This window comes from Mya arenaria, chromosome 10, assembly GCF_026914265.1.
Source record: "Mya arenaria isolate MELC-2E11 chromosome 10, ASM2691426v1".
Classification (NCBI taxonomy): domain Eukaryota; kingdom Metazoa; phylum Mollusca; class Bivalvia; order Myida; family Myidae; genus Mya; species Mya arenaria.
The window spans coordinates 44,127,015-44,150,940 of NC_069131.1; the positions used below are offsets into that span (position 1 = coordinate 44,127,015).

At 34.7% G+C, this 23,926-nt stretch overlaps 1 protein-coding gene across 6 annotated transcripts in view; it reads left to right on the forward strand.

Annotated features, from left to right (window-relative positions):
- The window catches only part of LOC128204101 (oxysterol-binding protein-related protein 1-like), a 118,106-nt gene that overhangs the window by 44,544 nt on the left and 49,636 nt on the right, over window positions 1-23,926 (forward strand). For all 6 annotated transcript variants that reach the window (XM_052905444.1, XM_052905448.1, XM_052905443.1 and 3 more), the window contains exon 18: window positions 18,973-19,107. In XM_052905444.1, the coding sequence (XP_052761404.1) occupies window positions 18,973-19,107 (135 nt within the window). The remainder of the gene's footprint in view (window positions 1-18,972; window positions 19,108-23,926) is intronic.

Genomic DNA, 23,926 nt, shown 5'->3' on the forward strand with positions numbered 1-23,926 from the left:
GGTTCGGGTTACCCGACCCTACCCACAGAATAGGCGCCGACCCTACCGTTTTTATAGTCAGTTTGAAAAAAAAATGAAAAAAAAAAAATTCGTTTTTTTTTTTTATTGATTTTCAATATGTAGTTTAAACCTTAAATGCTTATACAGAAGATAGCTTTAACACCATTCTCCAATGATGAAAATGATATTCTTATATAAAGCCTAATAAAAAAAAAAAAAATTTAGGCCCAGGATAAAGTTTTAGGGCAAGTTGGGATTTTCACTTAAAACTGCAATACCATTCATTCAATTGACTTAATACTTCACACAGATGTTCAGAGCCATCACATAATGGCGTTAGATAACTCCATATTATCTTTTATACAAATTACGGCCCCTGATTGGCTATGGAACTTAGGTTAAAGTTTTAGGGCAGGTTGGGATATTGTTTAATAACTTCTATACCCTTCATTCAATTGACTTAATACTTCACACAATTGTTCAGGACCATCACCCAATGAGGTTACATAACTCCATATCCTTAATACAAGTTATGGCCCCTGATTGACTTAGGATAAAGTTTTAGGCAAGTAAAAGTTAAGGGCAAGTTTTAATAAAAAAACTTCTATACCGTTCATTAAATGCACTTAATAAAATTTAATTATTTACGACCATCTTACAACGAGAAACATAACTCTGTTTTAAGACTAAATACAAATTATGGCCCTTGATTTTTTTATTATTTTTTTTTAATTTCCTTTGAAAGGCATATTTGTATATTCTTAACCACATTTTCATAATGGGAAATAAAGTTATTTGAATGACTTGCGTCATTGTTTGGCGGGCTGGTGGGAGGGCAGCATCAAAGTCACTTTATGTAACGAATAATTTTAGTTAGGTTTGACATAAAGAGACCAAACTTGGTATTATTACATCGTTATTGTATTCTAAGTCAAAGCGGCGTAGTTCAGCGCGCTGTCTTACGACGGCTCTTGTTGAAAATAATTATGGGTGTCTGAAATTTTAAAGTGTCTGAACTCTAAGATGAATTACAGTAACTTTAAAAGGTGAAATATTTGATGTTTTTTACCCCCCGCCGAATCGAAGATCACCAACCATATTGAAGGTTTCGGGAATTTTCCTGTCTGTCTGTCACATTTTTATGCCCCCGAAGGTGGGCATATTAAAATCGCACCGTCCGTCCGTCTGTCTGTCCGTCCGTCCGTCCGGCTCTGTAACTTTCCCTTGTATGGACAGATTTTAAAATAACTTGCCACATGTGTTCCACATACCAAGACGACGTGTGGCGTGCAAGACTCGTGTCCCTACCTCAAAGGTCAAGGTCACATTTAGTGTTTATTCACAATGGAGTGCTGCACATAAGGACATAGAGTATAGGTTGTCGTGTCCGGGCTGTAACTTTCTCTTGTATGGACAGATTTTAAAATAACTTGCCACATGTGTACCACATTCCAAGACGATGTGTCGCGTGCAAGACCCGTGTCCCTACCTCAAAGGTCAAGGTCACACTTAGTGTTTATTCACAATAGAGTGCTGCATATAAGGACATAGAGTATAGGTTGTCGTGTCCGGGCTGTAACTTTCTCTTGAATGGTCAGATTTTAAAATAACTTGCCACATGTGTTCCACATACCAAGACGACGTGTCGCGTGCAAGACCCGTGTCCCTACCTCAAAGGTCAAGGTCACACTTAGTGTTTATTCACAATGGAGTGCTGCATATAAGGACAGAGTATAGGTTGTCGTGTCCGGGCCGTTACTTTCTCTTTTATGGACAGATTTTAAAATAACTTGCCACATGTGTTCCACAAACCAAGACGACGTGTCGCGTGCAAAACCCGTGTCCCTACCTCAAAGGTCAAGGTCACACTTAGTGTTTGTTTACAATGGAGTGCTGCATATAAGGACATAGAGTATAGGTTGTCCTGTCCGGGCTGTAACTTTCCCTTGTATGGACAGATTTTAAAATAACTTGCCACATGTGTTCCATATACCAAGATGACGTGTCGCGTGCAAAACCCGTGTCCCTACCTCAAAGGTCAAGGTCACACTTAGTGTTTATTCACAATGGAGTGCTGCATATAAGGACATAGAGTATAGGTTGTCGTGTCCGGGCTGTAACTTTCTCTTGTATGGACAGATTTTAAAATAACTTGCCACATGTGTTCCACATACCAAGACGACGTGTCGCGTGCAAGACCCGTGTCCCTACCTCAAAGGTCAAGGTCACACATAGTGTTTATTCACAATGAAGTGCTGCATATAAGGACATAGAGTATAGGTTGTCGTGTCCGGGCTGTAACTTTCCCTTGAATGGACAGATTTTAAAAGAACTTGCCACATGTGTTCCACATACCAAGACGACATGTCGCGTGCAAGACCTGTGTCCCTACCTCAAAGGTCAAGGTCACACTTAGTGTTTTTTCACAATGGAGTGCTGCATACAAGGACATAGGGTATAGGTTGTCGTGTCCGGGCTGTAACTTTCCCTTGTAAGGACAGATTTTAAAATAACTTGCTACATGTGTTCCACATGCGAAGACGGCGTGTCCTGTGCAAGACCCATGTCCCTACCTCTAAGGTGAAAGATACACTAAGTGTTTATTCACAAGGGAATTCTGAATATAAGGACAGAACAGTGTAGGTTGTCAAGTATGGGTGGTATTTTTTTATGTTCAGAGGAAATTTAAAATAACTTGCCATATGTATTTGACACATAAAGGCAAGATCAACTTTTCATGTACTGACCTTGTTCGTAGGTCAATGTCACATTCAGGGGCATTCGTCACATACTGTGACAGCTCTTGTTTCTGTCTGGAACCATATATAGCTACGGATTGATCAGATGAAGCTCAAACTCATAAAATCTTATAAATGTGGGTCACATGGGGTCAAAAAACTATGTCACTATGTCAAGTCTTAGGAAAACACAAGAGACATTATGTTTGATCCAACTTTATCATAATGTTTTCCTTTATAAACTCTTGGTTTAATTTGAAACTAGGTCCTGTGGTGTTAAAAACTGGGTCACTAGTTTAAATCTTAGAAAACCCATTGAGGGGTTATATTTATGTTGGGAACACGCTAGAGACCTTAATATATGTGGTCCAATTTTCATGAAATTTGATCAGACTGTTTTCCTTGATTTTATCTAGGCCAAATTCGAAACTAGGTCATATGGTGTCAAAAACAAGGTCACTAGGTCAAATATTGGGGGAAAATGTTAGGAGCATACTAGAGGCAATATGACCTGTCCTATATTTATGAAACTTAATCAGAATGGTTTCTTTCAAACATCATGTCCAAAACCAACTATTGTTTGGTCAAACTTGAATCAAACATTTGGTCAACTCTAAGAGAAAACTTGTGAACAGAGGCAATATATACATGTATATACTCCAGTTTTCATGAAACTTAATTAGAATTTGCCTCTATGAAATCTTTGCTTAAATTGAAACTATGTCACATGGGATCAAAAACTAGGTCACTGAGTCAAATCTTGGCAAAACCATGAAAACACTCGAGAGGCTATATTTTTGCAATATTTATGGTTTAATCTGGCCTTGATGAAATATTTTTATTAATTTGAAGCTGGGTAATGTGGAGTTAAAATCTAGGTTACAAGGTCAATTCTTAATGCTGCACTATATATGATAGTAATTGATTTCAAATTGTTGCAACCAACACTCTAAGGCTATATTCTTGCCATATTTCTGGTCAAATATGGCCTTGATGAAATATTTGATTAGTTTGAAACTGATCAAATCGAAATGCTACATAATGAACGATAATATAATGTTATTAATTAGGTGATTTCATATTGACCTAGTTATTTGTCCGAGGTTAGCTGTATTTGCCTGAGCCCAAAATTAATAAGTATTTTATTAATTAACTAATTAACTATTACCATTTGGGTTAAAAACATTCTTATAACTTACCTTTAGTTCACAGTGAAGCCGTATTTATCCCTTATTCATTCATGATGTATGCTTTTCTAGACTTGACTTTGCTGATTTTGACATGCATCCTTAAAGTAACACTGCACATACTTATGAATAAAGCACTGTACATTGTAAGGAAGCTTGTCTTTTCGTCTTAATTTCGTAAATCGTTTGCCAAAACGTCAAATGTTTCACCATTTTGTCAGTGTACAAAATCGTAATAGTCGTAAAATCCACAAATGGGTTAAATACAACTGTAATACCAAACCGTACAAGGTGGTTCAATCATTCAATAGGTTCAAGTATTCCAAATAGGTTTATACGAAGCACAAACTTTCCAAAACATTCGGAAAACAAAAAACAAAATGGCTACAGTTAAAAATAATTTCCGGCATATTTCTCATATTAGGCGAGTTTCGACAGCCAATGAAAATGACCGAATTTCTCAAATCCTATTTTGGCGAGTTTTTTTAGCCAATCAAAACAGAGTAAACTCATATGGGACGAGATTTATTGATATTGGCCGAGTTTAGTCGATATTGAGTGAGTTCTGGCATATATTGTCTTCAGTTGTCTGGTATTGGTACCGCAATTGTCTCTGTATCCAATCTGATTAAAATCCTGATCTTCTGTACACGAAGATCTGACCGTCACCAGTTTCAAACCGTTTTCATTACATTTCGGATTTCCAATATCGCTAAAAATAGATCAGCCAATGAAACCGCCTGTTACGGAATGAATGTAGGCGCGATCATCAAAATGGCGATACCCATGGCTATCCGGAAAGTTGTTGGTGAAATGGAATTTATAACGGCCTTAAAACACAATCAAATGGAAATTCTAATGGAAATACTGAACGGAAATGATTGTTTTGCAATACTGCCAACTGGGTATGGTAAATCATTGCCGTACCAAATGTTCTTACCAGTAAAAAGAGCGTGTGTGAGAATTACACGTTGTAAAAATTACGCACTAAAAATTCGGAAATTCCAGCGATAAAAATAGAAACTTTCGACTTCTACTTTCGTTTTCGCTATATGAAAGCTAGGCGTTGATTGGTTAATGGTTACGTCACGCGATGGTGATCTCCAATTGGTGCCGGTCAGATCCCCATGCACAGCAATATAGGGGATATGATTTTAATCAGATTGCTCTGTATCTTGCCAAATACGTAATAGTTGATTAATAATGAACAATATTCTTTTACTTTAAATAGTTTCTTACAAATTCATATCTCATATCCAATGTTTATAAGAGTCCATCAGTATTCACTCTGTAACCATATTGCATATTTTGATCAATTAATTTGCTTGTTTATGCCAAGGTTAGGTTGTTAAACATATCAAAGCTTTCAATGGGTACTTTGGATAAATAAAAATAAAGAACCAGATATTGGATGGCCGTTAGAGAAAGGTACCAATTACCATCTTATATACTAGCTAAATATTGATCTCAGAGGTTAGCCCAATTTTGGCAGTTCCATTTTGTGTTATCTGATGAATTATTTTGTTACATATAAAAGACAAGGCTGAGTGAGTAGGAGATCTTTTGTAAGGAAATACATTACAGTCTCAGAAATGACCAATTGTTAAAGGGACTGTACACCAGATTGGCACCAATTTTTAGCTCTACTGCAGACAACGCGAAAACTTTTTCTTCTTCACAGGACATTGTGACAGGTAAACACTGAAAGTTTACCTGTCGCACCAAATTTTTACCTGTTGCAATATTACAAACAGTATTCAATTACATCAGCCTAAACCTTGATTTTAAGCCTCTTTTTTAAATAAGTTTTGTAATTCCCCATTTTAACAGGTTTAGATCTTTTTGGTTAGATTTGTCCTACAGTACTATAACAAATTACGAAAAAACCCAAACATCATGTAAAAAAAAATCAATTTTCGGATCTTATGTCATAATTTTTTTCTTCCCTTGCCTCCCAAAAAAAAACTCATATCTTGTTCGTCTACCCATGGAACAGCTAGATCTTACTCTTTTAATTCATCTCTAAATTTTAAAAAGATACAGTACAGTTATAAAATGTAACGAATTGTACTAGAAGTCAAACTCAGGCACAACATTTATGCAAAAACGAAAGTAGAGTTCTCGGAAAAAAAGTCAGCTCGGTATATTAATCATATCGCTTATGCGATGGTATTGTGTACGTAGTATGTGCGTCCGTGCGGTCATGCGGTCGTGCGTCTGTAAACAATTGGTTGTGAACACGATACAGTCTTCAGTTTTGATTGTATCTCGATGAAACTTGTACAGTATCTAGATATCCATTAGAGCTCGGTTCCTTTCGAAAACCAGCCAGATCCACCCATAAATGCCTAGATTATGGGTTATGAAAGTTTTAAAGAAATGCTTTCTATTTTTAGCCAGGTCTGCATGAGCAATTCTATTTTTAGCCAAGTTTACATGTACATGCAAATTCAAGTCGAGAGTTAAGGGAGACAATTTGCAAGTCTAGGATTTTGAGAGACAATTTGCTTTTTGCTTCTGCAGTTGATTTTGTGAATTACTCTGCCTTGTTCTTGTTGAAAGCCCAAAGGCCATTATTTAGTTTTAAGTTCTGTAGTTTGCGCATTCATCTTAACAAAATTGGTTGTGAATGTTTAAGTTATGCACCTGGTGTCATTACCGGCCACACCCAGGGTTCACAGGTTTGGTAAACATAAATCTGGAAAGGTTTGAAAATCTTTTTGTGTGTTTGTGCATCCATCTCAGCACAATTGATTGTGAATGTTTGTTCAAATTGATCAATGTTGTCCTAGGATGCCCTTGACTTTGACCTTTTGACCAACTTTTTTTAACTTTTAAAACTACAGAAATTTTTACTATGAGTACAGTTTTGAAAGCATTTTTTTTTGGCAGATGACTTTTACTTGGCACATATTAAAATAGTTCATGCAACTAATCTGCTTACAATACTTTCTGGGCTCAGATGTTGAACGTGCTACGTTTTCAGGTAACCCAAACACAAAACATAAACTATATGTCTTTTGCCTTTTACCAATACATACATGCTGTAGATTGATATGACCACAAAAGCCATGCCAGTAGAGCATAGGCCCTCTTGGGCCTCTTGTTTTTTTCTGTAACGAATCTCGGGACAATTATTTGATAAACTGTTTTACTCGTTGATATCATAAGTGTAAAAAAGAATGCCAAAATAAAAAAAAATGTGTCGAAGACCGTGTTCAAACCGGTGTCACCAAAATTGCAGTCCAGTTTTGTATCCACTGAGCTACAGAGGCTTTCTCTAAACGGGTGATTATTATTATTAATTAAGCTATGCACCTAACTCGGTAATATCACCTGATAACATAAACTAGCCAATCACGCATAAGGAATGAATTCTACTAGGTAGATATACCCAGTAATCTTTTTTAATGGAAAAATAGGAAAACACTGCGAAAAAGAATTAATTGTTAACTATGTGGTACTTCAGTTAGTTAGATTCAATGCATTGTACACATTGATGCCAAGATTAAATCAGATTTCGACAATTTTCTTCCTTTTTTTTCGCTATTTCATCATATGAAGTACAGTCCCTTTAAAGTACTGAGTCAGTGAAGTATTTCAGTTAGTAAAGATACAAAATAAGTTAATGTAGTTTATTTTTAGCTTAATTGCTGTGTTTTTTATCAAGTATTATATCAGGTCTAAAATAACTCTGCGAAACTCCACGGACACTTGAAAAGAATCTATGCTAAAATGAATTTTGTTTTAATAAAATTTCAATTGATTATGATGGCTACAGTGAATTGCTGTTATTTTTTTCCACTGCCCTTTTAATCCATTTTTCATTCTCACTTCCGAAAAAAAAATACTTGTTAAACTTTAAAACCTTATGTTATGCATGAATTTTTAATAGCATACAAGAAATGCAGTCGTATTTGCCCGTGCATTTAAAGACATGATTTTTTGCATTTGTTGACTATGTTTGATTATATCATGATAATAAGTTTCATATAATTTTACACTTCATTGTATTGATCACTCGCATAAAGCCGAACGTCATGGTTTAGAATGAGGTAAAATGTCTGCTGTTTTGTGCCTGAAGGTTTTAAAAGCAATGAAGTAACATAGCTGAGATATATTTCTTAAGACCCCATATTCCGTTATCTATTGTATCTAATAAGTGTAGAAAAAATATATTGACATGGACAAAATCAAGTGCAGGGAAAACATTTGATTTCCATCAATGTCTCCTTAAGGAACATTTAGCATTTTAATACATAAACTAGGTCAACAAGAAATCTTCAGGGATTTTTTAAGCTTGCCACCATTGAAGGCTGTATTGATTACTAGTACATCAGAACATCAAACTCAAGTAATAAAATACTAGTTCAGTTGTGATTATTCCACCATTAATTAGTACAGGAAGAAGTCAATAATTTAAAATCAATTTTTGCTTAACAAATGTTCAAGGTAAATACAGTACTGTATGTACAGTTTATTGACTTAATGATGAGTTAGTACAGTAATATTGCCATCGTTCAACAAGGAGGTTGTTCAGGAACTGTCCATCGGTCAAGGTAGAGACTTAGTCCCGACCTTTATTCCTTCTATTTTCATATTAAATATACCAACGATGGAGCGAAATCTTAAATCGGCAGCTCAGTCGGTAAAGATCCATGCTAATGTTCTGGCAATCATAGGTTTGAGACGAGCAGCTTAGTTGGTTAACTGCAACAGATGTGGACAAACATGACAAAATTTCAAAATAGTTTTTAGGTACTTTTTCCAACTAATTATCTTAGCTGAATCATTTAACTAGATGTTGGCAGTGAATAGAAGATAGTTGAAATGCATTTTAACTACCGTAATAATAAAGAAAATTCTACTGGCACTGAAAAGTTGCAGACGTTTTGTTGACAAACTTAATTCATGATTGTATTTACCAATATAATTTATAATTGAATGAACTTTATTTAATATGCAAAGACCATTGAGAAGAATTAACTAAACAGTTACATATTATGTTTCTTGATGTGCAATTCAGGAAATAATGTTATTTACCTATTGATGCAAATGTAATTCAAAAGTCAATATAAAAGTATTGAATACTTATGTTTTGTACCACATTTGACAGCCATGTACACATTGCACTACTTATTGGCGATACATTTGTATATTTGGGCAACTATTTATAAACATTGTACTTTTGAATAGTTCATAATGTATGTGAATAGGTATGGATGTTACCCTTGACATTTTGACACTTCAAAGTAACATCCGCAACACCAAAACTCAACAATACAGTTTCACAGTTTAAAAAACACTTGCAGTGTACTGTAAATGACTGGGTATTAGACACACTTTTTTCCCTCAGATTTCAATGTAAAAAAAATGCCTGTATCTAATAACCAGTAACAAGCTTATGAACTTTTTTTCTGAGGTCGATTTTAGGCTGAGAGTTTGTTTAGATTTATGTAGGAAGGGATGTTACTCGCGTCATATCGATCCAGTATATATGGGTTAAAACGGCAGTTGAAGATCGGGATACGGGTTATCTTAAGACGTTTATAATTTAAAAAATAAATATATTGTACGATTTAAATTATTAAATGTTATTTTGAATATAACAATAAATCAACGTATATGAAAAAAGCAAAGTTGGGCACTGTCAAAATATTTTTTGTCAGTTGTACGATAAGGTGTGAAAAACTCGCACTGCCTTCAGACCTGATTAACACACCAATACTACAAACTGATGCAATAATGGTCTTGTTTTTTCGCACTTTTCCACGTTCTTTATTCTTTTCTGTAGGTGTTGACATTTTGAGAACAAACCTGTACAATATCTGGTTTTTGCATAACTTAACTTTTCATTCTCGACAGGTTATTGTTTACGATATACTGTCAGAAAGAAATCTTACAAATTGTCATAAAAGGTACTTTTCAGTGCCATCCAGAAACAAATTGTCACACTCAGTACTTTTTAGTGCCTATCCTAACATGAAACGAATAGAAATGAAACATTTTTTGCATTATCATTGTACCTTTCTAGGGATGTGATTTGTCCACGGATTTGCGGAATTCAGCGGATATAATGGCCACAGAGTCCCCCCCCCCCCCCCCCCCCCCCAAAAAAAAAATAATATATATATTACTTTTTCCTGAAAAAAACACTATTTTATTGCTTTCAGTTGTTTAAGTTAATAATCAAGTTTGCTTCAAATTTAAAGTTTGTCTTCGCTTTAAATTAAGCAGGGAATGGGCCTTACATAGGGTACCTGGGGTGCGGGGGCATTTTTCGGGGATTTTACTCTTTTACGTTCCGCAGGGTGGGGATTTTAGCCCTGGTTGGCATGACCTAAAGTCAAAGTCCCCGCTAATCCCCAGACCTGGGGGTGCTGTGGTTACAATTGACAGGTGCATTACTTCCCTCTGCTATATACTATGATGCTTTGTAACATATAAGCAATGAAGATGGATAGATATTGTGATCCTTGTGCACCCATGCTTCCTGATTTGTTAGACAACTTATTTGCGCCATTTATAATTTGCTTTCTGAGACTGGAAATAACAAATGCAGAGATACATGTTTCAACGGAACTTTTATTAAATGTACCCATTTTCAATGTGTTCACCCCTTTCAATGCCTGTGAGATCAGAATATACCAAGATCAGACAGGAGGGTCTACTCTGTTTATGGATTTTTACACTATCATATTTTCACCAAACCAAATTGAAGTTTACTGATAATCAGGAATTAAATAATACACTCTAGAGTGAAACACAAGAACGGATGAAACATCTAGGTCTTTGACTATATTAGAAAAACAAGAGCTGTTGTAAGACAGCGCACTTGACTATGCCGCTTTGACTTAAAAGTGAATACAATAATGATGTAATATGTGCTTGTCAAAAGCAATAAAACAATCAAATTAAAAAGGAGAATAAGAATCGCAATGTGACAAATCTGGATTTTTAATGATTGGGCCAAAAAAAAAAAATAGGTTCGTTTCCGGTCTCCTTCCCAAAAAAAAGAGGGTAGGTAGGTAGGCATTTTTTTTTTTTTTTTTTTTTTTTTGGGGGGGGGGGGAAGTGATCTAGAATAGAAGGCGGCTGACTTTTATTCAAAAACAACCATATTAACTGCGTATGAGACAATTTTAAAAGGTACTAAAGCATAAAATGTAAATACAAGTCCATTCATTTATTAAGAACTGTATAATGTGTATTAATTATAATGTATAGATATACATTTTCTAGAATATAAATGCATGTATTGTTGAACATGTTTGTCTGTATGACAGATGTTAAAAAAGAGTGCCTCAGATTTGTCAATTTTTCATATTTACCAATTTCACATTTGTGCTATAATGCTATTCTTATATTTGATAGAATATTAAAATTCTAAAACTCTCCTGAAAACTTTGGGAGAAGTGACTTCTCCCTTCAGTCAATTTAGGGAGAAGTGGGGAGACTTTAAGGAGAAGTGATACTTTCGTAACACCTGATACAAAAACTATGCCATAACACACACCTCAGTTTATATTCACATTCAAACTGATTGCTATAACTATATAAAATGTTCATAAAAAATGTATCATTTTTGGCTCAGCAAAAGTGTATGTGTCAATGTGACATAGTTTATCTCCAAATAGCATCTAAAAATGAAACAAAAACCAAGACAGCTAAGGATTTGAAACAATCAAAATGACTAATAAATGACCTGTCAATATAGTAGGGGGACGAATCTTATTTTGGTACGTTCGGGATAGGGTACGAATGTCACATTCAGCTATGCTGTTATTTACTTGTCTCTGGCTAAATAATATGCTGACATTTAAGAACCAAATGACATTTAAATCACTGTCCTTGATGAAAACTTTACCAATACATAATGGGAGTTTGAGAAATTAACTCGGAAAATTGTTCTGACAAAATGGCGATCTCGCCGATATTTTTGACATCGTAAACAGGAGAAAAATACTGTAAGTATTAAAACTCTACATAAAGCAAAAAAAATAATATGTTTTTGTGTTTACAAATCAATTTTTTATCATGAACATTTCACGAAAACCAATTAAATATTTGGTGATACGTCATGTTTTTGATTTTCTTAGCGCCACCTTGCCGATGGCCCGAGATGGCTATGACCGTCTGCTTCAAAAACATCAATGTTTAAAATGTCTGGCATTGTTTGTTCAATACATATAACAATTACTTTTTAACTTCATCAATGCTTGACACGATTTTTCATAATTATGTCGCCTTTTCTATCTCATTTTAATGAACGTATATCATATTATCAGGTTCTTCTCAATGTACATTCTGATTGGTTAACCTTCAATAGCTCCGCCTACCGGCGATGTTTTGGTAATTGGATGACATGGCCCAATTATCGGATTAGGGGATTACCCTATGGCTAATTGCGATGTTTTGACTAATGGGACAGTGGCCAAATACTCGCTGATTGACAGATTTACAATGTGTTAAAATTTCGGCGAGGTCAATGTCGCTTTGATGACACAAATGGGCGATTTATTTGTTTTATTTATCATCAAAGGCGGCTCTGTCAATGAAAAGGGCACAGCGGGGCGTTTGAAAAGGCAGCAGGGCGCCATAAAAGGGCAGCGGGGCGCCCCGCCACGCTAATTATGCTTAGCTGGAGCACTGTGACCAAAGATAAGAAAATTAACGGAAAGAAAGTACCGAAAAGTACTAAATATGCGCGCAGTTAACTTTTACACCAATAAAAAGTATAGGGTCGGCGCGGAAATAAGAGGGTCGGTCGGGCGACCGGAAACATACCTATTTTTTTTTTTGGCCTTGGCAGAAGAGATTCAGTTTCAACTGCTTTCTTCTATTTTTGTAACAGTGACCTTGATCCTAAGTGCCCCAAACCTTAAAGTCCTCCATAAACTCATCCTATATATCAAGTTATAACTCTCAGGGACCAAAACATAATCTGAGAAAGGTCTCTATAAACTCTTACTATATACCAAGTTTGGTCACAATATGTTGACCCTTAATTAAGTTATTCAATACCAATCCTTCTTTATTAAAAGTTACCCTGACCTTGATCCTAGGGGCCTCAAATGCATTCCTATAAATGTCCTCCATAATTTCTTTGTTTATACCAAGTTTGATCTCTTTTTGTCAAACCTAGCTAAAATTATTCTATACATAAAGTGACTTTGGCGCTGCCCTCCTACCAAGCCCGCCCGAACAATGATGCAAGTCATTCAAATAACTTGTTTTACCGTTATGAAAATTTGGTTAAGTATATAAAAATGTGCCTGTCAAAAGAAATTAAAAGAAATTAAAAAAAAATAATCAAGGGGCATAATTTGAATTGAGGGTTAAAATAGAGTTATGTGACCTTATTGCAAGATGGTCCTCATAATTATGCGAAGTCTAACATGCTTTGAATGAGACAATCAGGGACCATAACTTATATAAAGGATAATATAGAGTTATGTAACCTCATTGGGTGATGGTCCTGAACAATTGTGTGAAGTATTATGTCAATTGAATGAAGGGTATAAAAGTTCAATAAATATCCCGACCTGCCCTAAAACTTTAACCCAAGTTCCAAAGTCAATCAGGGGCCATAATTTATAATAAGGATTATATGGAGTTATCAAACCTCATTATGCGATGGCCCTGAACAACTGTGTGAAGTATTAAGTCAATTGAATGAAGGGTATTGGGCTGATAAGGGGGTGGGGGGGAGGACACTGTTAACTGCACCCAAATTCCAAACTCTGAGCTTTTATCACCATCAACAACCTGAAGAAGAGAAGAAATGCATTGAGATATGCGTTTGTCATTAACATATATCAGAGATTAGTACAAAGGGTATTATGGCCATTAGTGGGCAAAAAATTTCACCAATGTATTGATTTTGAAATTGATATGGTATATTAGAGGCTGAGTTAGGTTAAAATTCAGTATAAATTTTATACAACAGTTTGCCACAGTCTTCAGCAACATCTAAACATGTTCAAATATGTCAAGAATTACGTACATGTATACCTCGATGGCTGAGCGCGAAACTGTTCCATCTGCATTTTTGTAAATTGTTCAGGAGAAGCTAAAAATTGTTTTTTTGTTCTTATTGAGCCTTTTCTTGTTACTATATTCAGAAACTTGGTTCAAAATGATGTCAGAAATATAGGTATGACTCAGACTTTAACCAATGCCTTTTTAAAATATGTATTTATTACAATATGTTACTTAGAACAGTTTCGCGGTCAAAATTGACTAAAATTAAACTCATATTTCACTGCGAAACTATTCTATATGACATTTTATTTTTAAAAGTATGGTTTATATTGCAATATTACTATTTTAATGATGGTTCATAACTTTATACACAAAATAGTTAAGAAAATTTGTCAATTTTAGGAAAAAAGCAGCAAATAAATACTTTTTGAAATTGAAATTACTGCGAAACTGTCCTATTTGCCGTTTTCGAATTGCCCTTCAATATATCAGTTACAAAATGTTTTTACAAGATAAAATGACAAAAATTAAACAACTATGAACTGAAACCATTTTTTAAAATTGAAAACTGAAGTTAATAGTTGAAACATAAGATAAATAACTTTAATTAAGCATGATTTGCAGGGGGAAAAAATATGCATTTCAAGAAACATTTTTCTTCAGTTGAATGAACAAATAATATAATATTATTGCAATGTTCCCGAGCCAGAAACCTGTTTGATCATGAAAAAATGATTGCATGATATCAATATCTATGATGTAAGTTTTTAAAGTAAACTCTAACTATTAACCTTTTTTTTTTATTGTGAAAAAAGCCTCTTTATGGATATTTTTTACGATTGAGCTAAACATCTGTACAGTTGTACAAAACAGAACAAACCAAAAGTGTGACAACATCAGTTAAAAAGACTACAAATATTTGTGTACTCGTTTTATCTGCGATAATGACCAAATCACTGCAATGTCACATCAGTCAGAGTCTAGTGAATCGTGTGAAATTTTGTATGCCGGACTCGATATTTATTCACTTAGTCTTCAGCTGATATGAACAATCATATTGTTTTTGGTGGCCAGTAATAACTATCCTGTGTATCATCCAAATACTAAAGTAAAATATCTCTACTAAACAATTTTAATAATAGTTAATGAAGTAAAAAACACTTATTTATTAGTGTTTGACAAGGATATCTCTTTACTAGCCAGCGCGCATGCAAAACTTGTAGATATTAAGAAACTGTATATATATATGACTAAGAGAACAACTTACAGCAAACAATTACATATATAACATTTATTACTTCATATTGAGTCTTAAAATAAGAAAATATCATCAATGATAATATAAAGTACTAGAATTCATGTTATGTGATGGAAAGGCTGCACAGGGGACAAATCATAATTGCAAGTAATATTTTTCAAAAATGTAATTATTTTTGTAACTTAACTATTTTTGGTAAAAAATTTTACAATAAGAGGAACTGTACTTTCAGTAAAGCTTGAAACAATACTGTAAATGTTTGAAAGATTACATTAGAGCCTACAAAATTAAATTTCTAAACAATGGAATAAAATATGTCCACAGCGTGGAATAAAGTTTTTGGTCTCAATGCACCGGTTACCATTAAAAACTTTTGTGAACATGTCTAAATTTAAAAGATGCCTCATTGCCTTTGGTATCCTACTCAATAGAATAGTATCTTTTTTATTAGGCATTAGGCCACACCAAATTGATTTTTCGTTCCGCGGATTTACCGCTCCTATTTTTTTGAAAATGTAAAAAAAAATATTTTTATTTTTTTTGTGCGCCCGCACCTCCATTTTGATCGCCAAGCAGATTTTTTTCAGGTAATAATTTATTAAAAGGCTAAAAATAATTACGTATAATTTTTCTACGCTAGTTTTCGTGTTTTTGTAAAGGGAAGTTACCGATGAGTAGTGTTTTTATACTGTATATCGATCGGTTTAGCATGGGTTCAATAAATTCAATCAAAATGGCCGCTTCCGTATAAACAATGTGGCTCGAAGTTTGGAAATTAAATCTTGTTTTTGACAATAAATATGTTTTGAGCGTGCATGAAGTCATTGTTGATCGTCTCATACACTAAAGGATCATTATTGAAAGCAACCATTATGCAATAAAGCATGTGCATCTGAGACTGGTAGCGATTATATTGCGTAATTAGTGACTCGTTTTGAATGGAAATCGGTGGCCCTGCAGTGCCTAGTGAATGTGGTTTTGTTCTCATATTGAAAATTGTCGGGAATGGGCCTCACATAGGTATTCAGGGTTTCGGGGCCATTTGGCAGGGATTGCAGGTCGGGTATTTTACCCAGGTTTTGAGAGACCGGAAGTCAAAGTCCCCGCTATTCCGGACTTAGGGGGGGGGGGGGGGGGCATATACAATTGGCTGGTGCATAAAAACATCTAAATAACCAAAAAAAGTACTCTGAAAAATACCCTGGTTCTTTTTGTTTTAATAAGCACATGTCATTGCATTTCCTGTGATAATAAAAACAAAATTTAGTCTATGTTATATGGAGTCTGATGTTTGATGATGCCATTGTGTAAGTGATCATTATTTACAAAGCCAAAATCAATCCTAAGTTATGTCTAAATACAGTTGCATATTATGTTAAACTGATTCAGGTAGATTTATATAAGTTGTTTCAAACTTTTTACTAAAAACAGAGTTATTTATTATTATGAATGAATGTCATATTAAAGTATGTTTTAATTATATAAGAAATTAGATTTATCCATATAATATGTTAGTACTAAACACGGATAAATAAATAGTATGTATTCCGACATTTTCCCAATGTCCATTAGAGGTTCAGTTCAAGATGGCATTAAAATGGGTTTAAGGGCAATTACTTTGAACAATCTTTCTTATTTATATTGAAAATAAGGAAAAATATTTTTTTCGCTCTTCGCTCGCTTCGGTTTTGATGAAAACTGACAAAAAATTTTTTTTATTTTTTTTTCGCTCGCTCGCTCCAATTTTTCTTTTGCAAAAATCCGAGGAACTAAACATTAATTTGGTGCGGCCTTATTCAAGAATTAAATTCAAGAAAATTCTCAACTTTTGGTTTCCACAAGGATTTAAATTCATCTGGCTTTGACATGACTTTACTTTGGTCCATTTTTAGGCGCTCAAATTGTCAAAGACATTTCTTGCAACTCCGCATATTGCTTGTGTATACTTAGCTAGCTAGCTGCCTTTTTAATTTTTTCCTGATTTAGTTGGTGTGCCTACTTTTCTTATGACTATGACTGACAGGCACAACCAATTGTGTAATTTTTATAACATGACTTATTTTTAGACCTTCACTTTGGTGTGGCATTCTTTACCAGACCGTTAATTGTGGAGGCCCATGCCATGGAATCCCTCCGAAGCCAATGGGTTGTTTTGGATGTTGTGCTTTTTCTGAACTGATGCTACTTTAACTGTGTGTGTTCATACCTTCTCATTTTAACCTTTCTCCTTTTATTCTGTCTGTCATTTTCTAGACTTTTGTTGTTTCCTCATTTCGCTATATTTTATTTCTTATCTGCCTCTGCTTCTTAAGTTTCTCCTTTTCTTTTATTTGTAAATCATATAGGATCTATTTGTCCTCTTTCTTAGCGTTTGAGCAATACCTGGCAAATTTTGCTCTTTTTCTCAGTATCTCAATCTCTGTCATACATTTTCTGCAACTGTTGATCTTTCCTAAGTCATTCTTTCTTGCACTTCCTATACTTAATTGCGTTAATGTTTTCAACAGTCTTTTCTTCATTTGTTTTCATATTTTCTATGTGATCTCTTTGGAAAAGGAAGCTTAACTACAAGCTTTTCCACTAGGGTACTTATTTCCTGTATAAAATTATAATCTGGTATATTTGCTATCCGTATAAAAAAATTATCCCCTTTGCACTTAATTGAAGCATATAATACCTTGAACATATAAAAGCATTACATGAATAATTTCAATTTGATTTGATGTTTTTTGATTGTAATGATAAAATGAAAATAGAATATTTAAACAAAATATGTTATCTTTTGTGCCTCAATACTGAAACTGTATTTATATTAATTCAATAAACCGTTAAGAGTAAACATTTAATGGCTTTATAATTAAATAATAAATTAAAAGTTTTATAACACACTTACTATCAAGTTGCTAAACTATCAAGTGATGCCTAAATATAACATACACACTTCTCAGAATGTGGAAATAGCACCATATTTGTCAGTTATGACATTTTATTGAAATCTGCTAAAACAGGGTGCACAGGGGACATTGCTTTAAACCATGCAGATGCTTCAAATATCTGTATGTGAGAGGCTGAAAACTGTTTTTGCATATGTTGTAACTTTCTTTTCTGGGAAATACAGCAGAATATCATTTTATTGAAGAAATTATAGAAATCTGACAACAAACAACCGAAAAGGTGCACAGGGGACATTTTGGGGTAATAAGTCATGCATCTGAGTTACGGACAAAATAATGTATTAAATAATAAAACAATGTTATTTATATAAAGCTGGCAGGTTAAAGTTATTGAAATAATATAGTAATTTAATATAAATAGTGCTTAAATGGAATGGTAGTGTTCTCAATGGGAATTGAATATTCTTACATTACATTATAATTTAGGCCAGTGTTTCCAAACTCATGCGCAAACAATTGCCATCAGACAAACATGGGGTCACTGACCTTATAACAACTTTGTAAAACGAAATATTACAAATTTATGGTACTTCCAATAAAGAACTAGTCTGATATGTTCCATCAGGTGTATTGTTGGATAGTTGATTGAAATTAACTGCCCTCGATGATCGCTTCCCAATATTTGATTGTCTGACAATTGTTTCTGAGAAGATAATCTGATACCGTTTTTTGTAGAAAATTTAAGGTGATCTATCCTGATAAGCTTTCATGTCTTAACCTGTTACAAGGTGTCACAGATGACTTTCCTCTGGCTAAATTATATCTTGAATTGTGTTCATTGTCATGATTGATCTATTAAGAAAAAATGCTTGCATTGCTCTTGTAAATTAGAAATCCTGCCTCACTTTCAGGAGCTGTCCAAGATCACTATGCCTGTTGTGTTCAATGAGCCACTCACCTTCCTACAGCGAATCACCGAATACCTGGAGTACTCAACTCTTCTAGACATGGCAGCCAAACAGGATAATCCTGTTGATAGACTCATGGTTAGTGTTTTTGACCTGCTTTAAAGAATGTGGGTAGTGGTGCCAGGGTTTTAAGTGATCATGCGGAGGGAATTTGGATGCGTTAGGGGAAACACCATGTACCATTTTCTAATTGTCCTCTAACAATTCTTTTCAAATGCTGCTGCTGGGGTCTTTATTGACCTTGCCCCAGAGTCACCTGTTTTACATTGAGATATTTACCGGTAGGGAAATCTTTGAAAATCTTCTTGTCCTCTACTAAGCTTGTTCAAATTGTGCCCTTGAAGTCGAAATTGGTACTGCCTTGGGTCCACCTGTACTTCATAGAGCTTTTTAAAGAAAAACTTTAAAATTCTTCTTGTCTGAAACTGAAAAGCATAGAGCTTAGATATTTGGTGTAAAACATCTAATGGTTCTCTACCAAGATTGTTCAAAATTAAATATGCCCCTGGAGTCAAAATTGGCCCCACCATGTTGTCACCTGTTTGTCATGGCAACTGAAAAGTATACTTTTAAATTCTTTTGACAAAAACTGTTAGGCTAAATCTTAGATATTTGTTGCGTAACATTGTCTACTGGTCCTCTACCAAAATTGGTCCAATAATCTTTTTAAAGCTCACCTGAGCAAAATGTGCTCAGCGTCAGCTATTGTGACAGGGTGATTGTCCTTCGTCTTGGTTGGTCCTCTTCCACATTCCTTCGATAAAAGTTGTTCTTGCAGAACTCTGGTTGCCATGGTAACTGATTGGATAAACTTTGAAAATCTTCTTCACAGAAACTTCTGGCCTAGTTTCAAAATAATCTCACAGAAATATACTGTAACTTAACATGCATGTTCCTAAGACGAACACTATAGGGCCATCTTGGCCCTCTTGTTTTAAAGAGCAATTAAATAAGGGCAATAAACACATTCTTATGTCACAGCAAGCAAGGGCCATGATAGCAAGGGCCATCATGGCCCTTTGTTAATTATTGCCTGTTCTTAATTTGCATGTACCTATTTTTTTGCGGAGCACAACTTGAAAAGTATTGAAGGTGTCAACTTCAAATTTTATATACAGAAATCAGGGGCGTAGCTTGAACCCAATTTGAAGTACTCCCATTTTTAGCGGGGGTCCTCCCCCTGAATTTTTTTTGTTTACTCGTGCGATTTGGTGGCATTTGACATATCTGGTAACTTGAAATGCTAGTTTTAAGTTAATAATAACTGAAGCAAAAAGGAAAACTGCAAGATCAAGCAATAAATATTCAAAACATATTTATACTTGGTGGAGATACCTCCCTCCGAATATTTAGCATATACAGATGAACAAGTTGCATTGAGGACAAATATCACAAATAGTTTGATTTAAACATGGAAAACATCACAAGCAAAGAATACACAAATGTATACATAGTTTATCTTATGGATTTTTTTTCCCATTCTGAAACAGTTTTACACAACAACACACGTTTAAACTTTGAACTCTAACGCCAGCCGACGGTCTTTTCTACGTGCAAAAACATCCACTATGTGCTCAGCGTTGATATCTCGCTCTTGAGGTACGTCTTGACTCTCCTCATTGTGGAGAAGGACCGCTCTGCCGTAGCTGTGGAAACGGGCATGCAAATCAACACCATCATGCAAAGTATTATGTTTGGATATGATGCCTCAGTGGCCACTCGCAAAGATGTTTCCAGGTTTGGATACTCAGCTGGGGATGTTGTGGTCCATTTAGCAATCTATCTTTTACGCTCCCAGACAAACGTCTCCTCGTCACACTCTAAGTCTGGACTGTACTCTGCAAAAATCTCTGCGGCCCTGGCAGGTGTCAGTTCAGTAGCCTATAACAAAACAAACATGACCCACTTTTTTATAATTAAACAATAAAATAAGCAATTGAGAAAAATATAGATATGCACAGAACTTAACGTTTTGGTACACACACTTAGTTTTTAGCTCAACTATTCGAAGAATAAGGAGAGCTATACTACTCACCCTGGCGTCGGCGTTGGCGTCACACCTTGGTTAAGGTTTTGCATGTAAGCACCTTTAAGTCATTATCTCAGTAAATACATCAGTTATTGCATTGAAACTTTGAATATGTATTCCCAACTATCTTACATACTAAATTAATGAAGTTAGATAACAATTTTTTTAATATAATGCAAATAATAGGCCTTTATTATTCGACTTAGAAATTCTGGTTAAGGTTTTGCGTGTAAGCACACATAGGTTAATATAGGTTAATATCTCAGCAACTACTTGAGGTATTGCATTGATACTTGATACAATGGTACTTAACCATCCAACCTACTAAATTAACCAAGTAAGATAACTCTAGTTTGCATTTAATGCAAATAATTGCCCTTTATTATTCGACTTAGAAATTCTGGTTACGGTTTTGCATGTAAGCACACATAGGTTAATATCTCAGCAACTACTTGAGGTATTGCATTGATACTTGATACAATGGTACTCAACCATCCAACCTAATAAATTAACCAAGTTAGATAACTCTAGTTTGCATTTAATGCGAATAATTGCCCTTTTTAATTCGACTTAGAAATTCTGGTTAAGGTTTTGCGTGTAAGCACACATAGGTTAATATCTCAGCAACTACTTGAGGTATTGCATTGAGACTTGATACAATGGTACTCAACCATCCAACCTACTAAATTAACCAAGTAAGATAACTCTAGTTTGCATTTAATGCAAAATAATTGCCCTTTATTAATCGACTTAGAAATTCTGGTTAAGGTTTTGCATGTAACCACATTTAAGTCAATATCTCAGCAAATATATCATGTATTGCATTGAAACATTAGATATGTATTCCCAGATAACACTTTTTTGAATATAATGCAAATTATGGGCCTTTATTATTTGACTTAGAAATTCTGGTTAAGGTTATGCATGTAAACACACATAGGTTAATATCTCAGCAATTACTTGATGGATTGCATTGAGACTTTATACAATGGTACTCAACCATCTACTTAAATAACCAAGTAAGATAACTCCAGTTTGCATTAAATTAAAATAATGGCCCCTTTTTCATTCGACATAGAAATTCTGGTTAAGGTTTTGCATGTAACCACTTTTAAGTCAATACCTCAGCGAATACATCATGTATTGCATTGAAACTTTACACACAGGCTCCCATCTATTTAACCTTCTTATTTAATCAAGTAAGATAACTCTATCTTTTATTATATATAATTTTTGCCCCTTTATTATGCGACTTAGAAATTCTGGTTAAAGTCTTGCATGTTAGCACACATAGGATAATATCTCAGCAACTATTTGATGTATTGCATTGAGACTTTATACAATGGTATTCATTCACCCAACTTAATATGATAATAACCAAGTAAGATAACTGTATTTTGCAAATAATGGCCCTTTATTATTAGACTTAGAAATTCTCGTTAATAGTTTGCATGGAACCACATTTATGTTTATATCTCAGCACACCATGTATTGCATTGAAATCTAATCTAACAGTGATCCGTGCATGTTTCACCAAAACTTTTCAATCCTTACATTGAAAAGCGGCGGAATAGTCGAGCGCGCTGTCTCTGTGACAGCTCTTGTTTATGAAACAATAATATAATTGATGTTTTATTTAACTATACATGTACAACATTACGCAATTCCAAGTATTTTCATTGATGTCACATTTTATTTCATAAAAAAAAAGGATGAATGAAAACCTACTTTCGTCGGCAGAAGATATTGTGCAGTAAATCTCCCATGCGGTTTAAGCAGGCGGGTTGTTAACTCAACAATTAGGCGGTCAATGAAAGGAAGGAACATGTTGACCTTCCAGTATTCTGTGGGTGTTGCCGCTGGTGCGTTAGGCCTGTTTGCCTGTCGCCCCGGGCCTCGAGTAATGGACGGCTCCACCCCAATGTCTCTTGCTAGTGACAAAGCCTTTTCGTATACTGGTTGTCCCATACTGTTGGATCGTTGCGTTCAGACTGAAATGACATATTGATAGTGACATTACATTAAACAACGCATTAGTAAAGCGCACGGCAACGTCCATCTTTCTTTTTGTAAGTCAAAAGATGGGAAACACATCTAATAACATATGACTGCAAATAAGTTCAATTCATATGTACACACACATATATGAATTGTTTCTGTAAACATATATACAAGCTATGAAATTAGTGCACTGTTAATGAGTGACGGGTCTAGGAAAAAAATATACATTGCCATTTACGCCGATGAAAAGTATAACTATAGTCCAACCCAAAGTAAGATCAAGTACACTGGTACATATTGACTTACATATGATTTTGTCGGTTAACCGAGGCGTGATTAACACTATTCTATAACTTTTCTGTCATTACGAAATGAATTCATCCCACAACTAGATGTTAGGAAAATGAATTAAATAACAAACCTCTTAAATAGCGACAACAACACGTGCTTCTTCTGTTGCCTCCAGTAAATCACACGTCTTCTTCTGGAGGAGTTTCGACAGGTGTACGAGCGCTAGGGTAGTGATGAACTCGAAGTTCTGAATAGAGCGACTGTATCCCGCGGCTTTGCTGTCACCATAGTCGCTAGCGAGTTCGTCCAAGGAACTTACAACAACTCTGGAAATACAAGACACAATTAAATCAATGTTTCGAGAATGGTTTGTGAGCGAACAATATGAACATCGAAAGCCTTCTATTTAGACGTACATTATTTTAAATAAAAAAGTGATAAGATAACAGACTAAGAAATATCACATAATTAGGAAAAAATACAATAAACACTTAGAAGAATATTGATTTAGAGCAATTAGGCATTGTATAATTTAAGTATGTTTACTCAAGATTACCTAAATGAGCATAGAAAAGT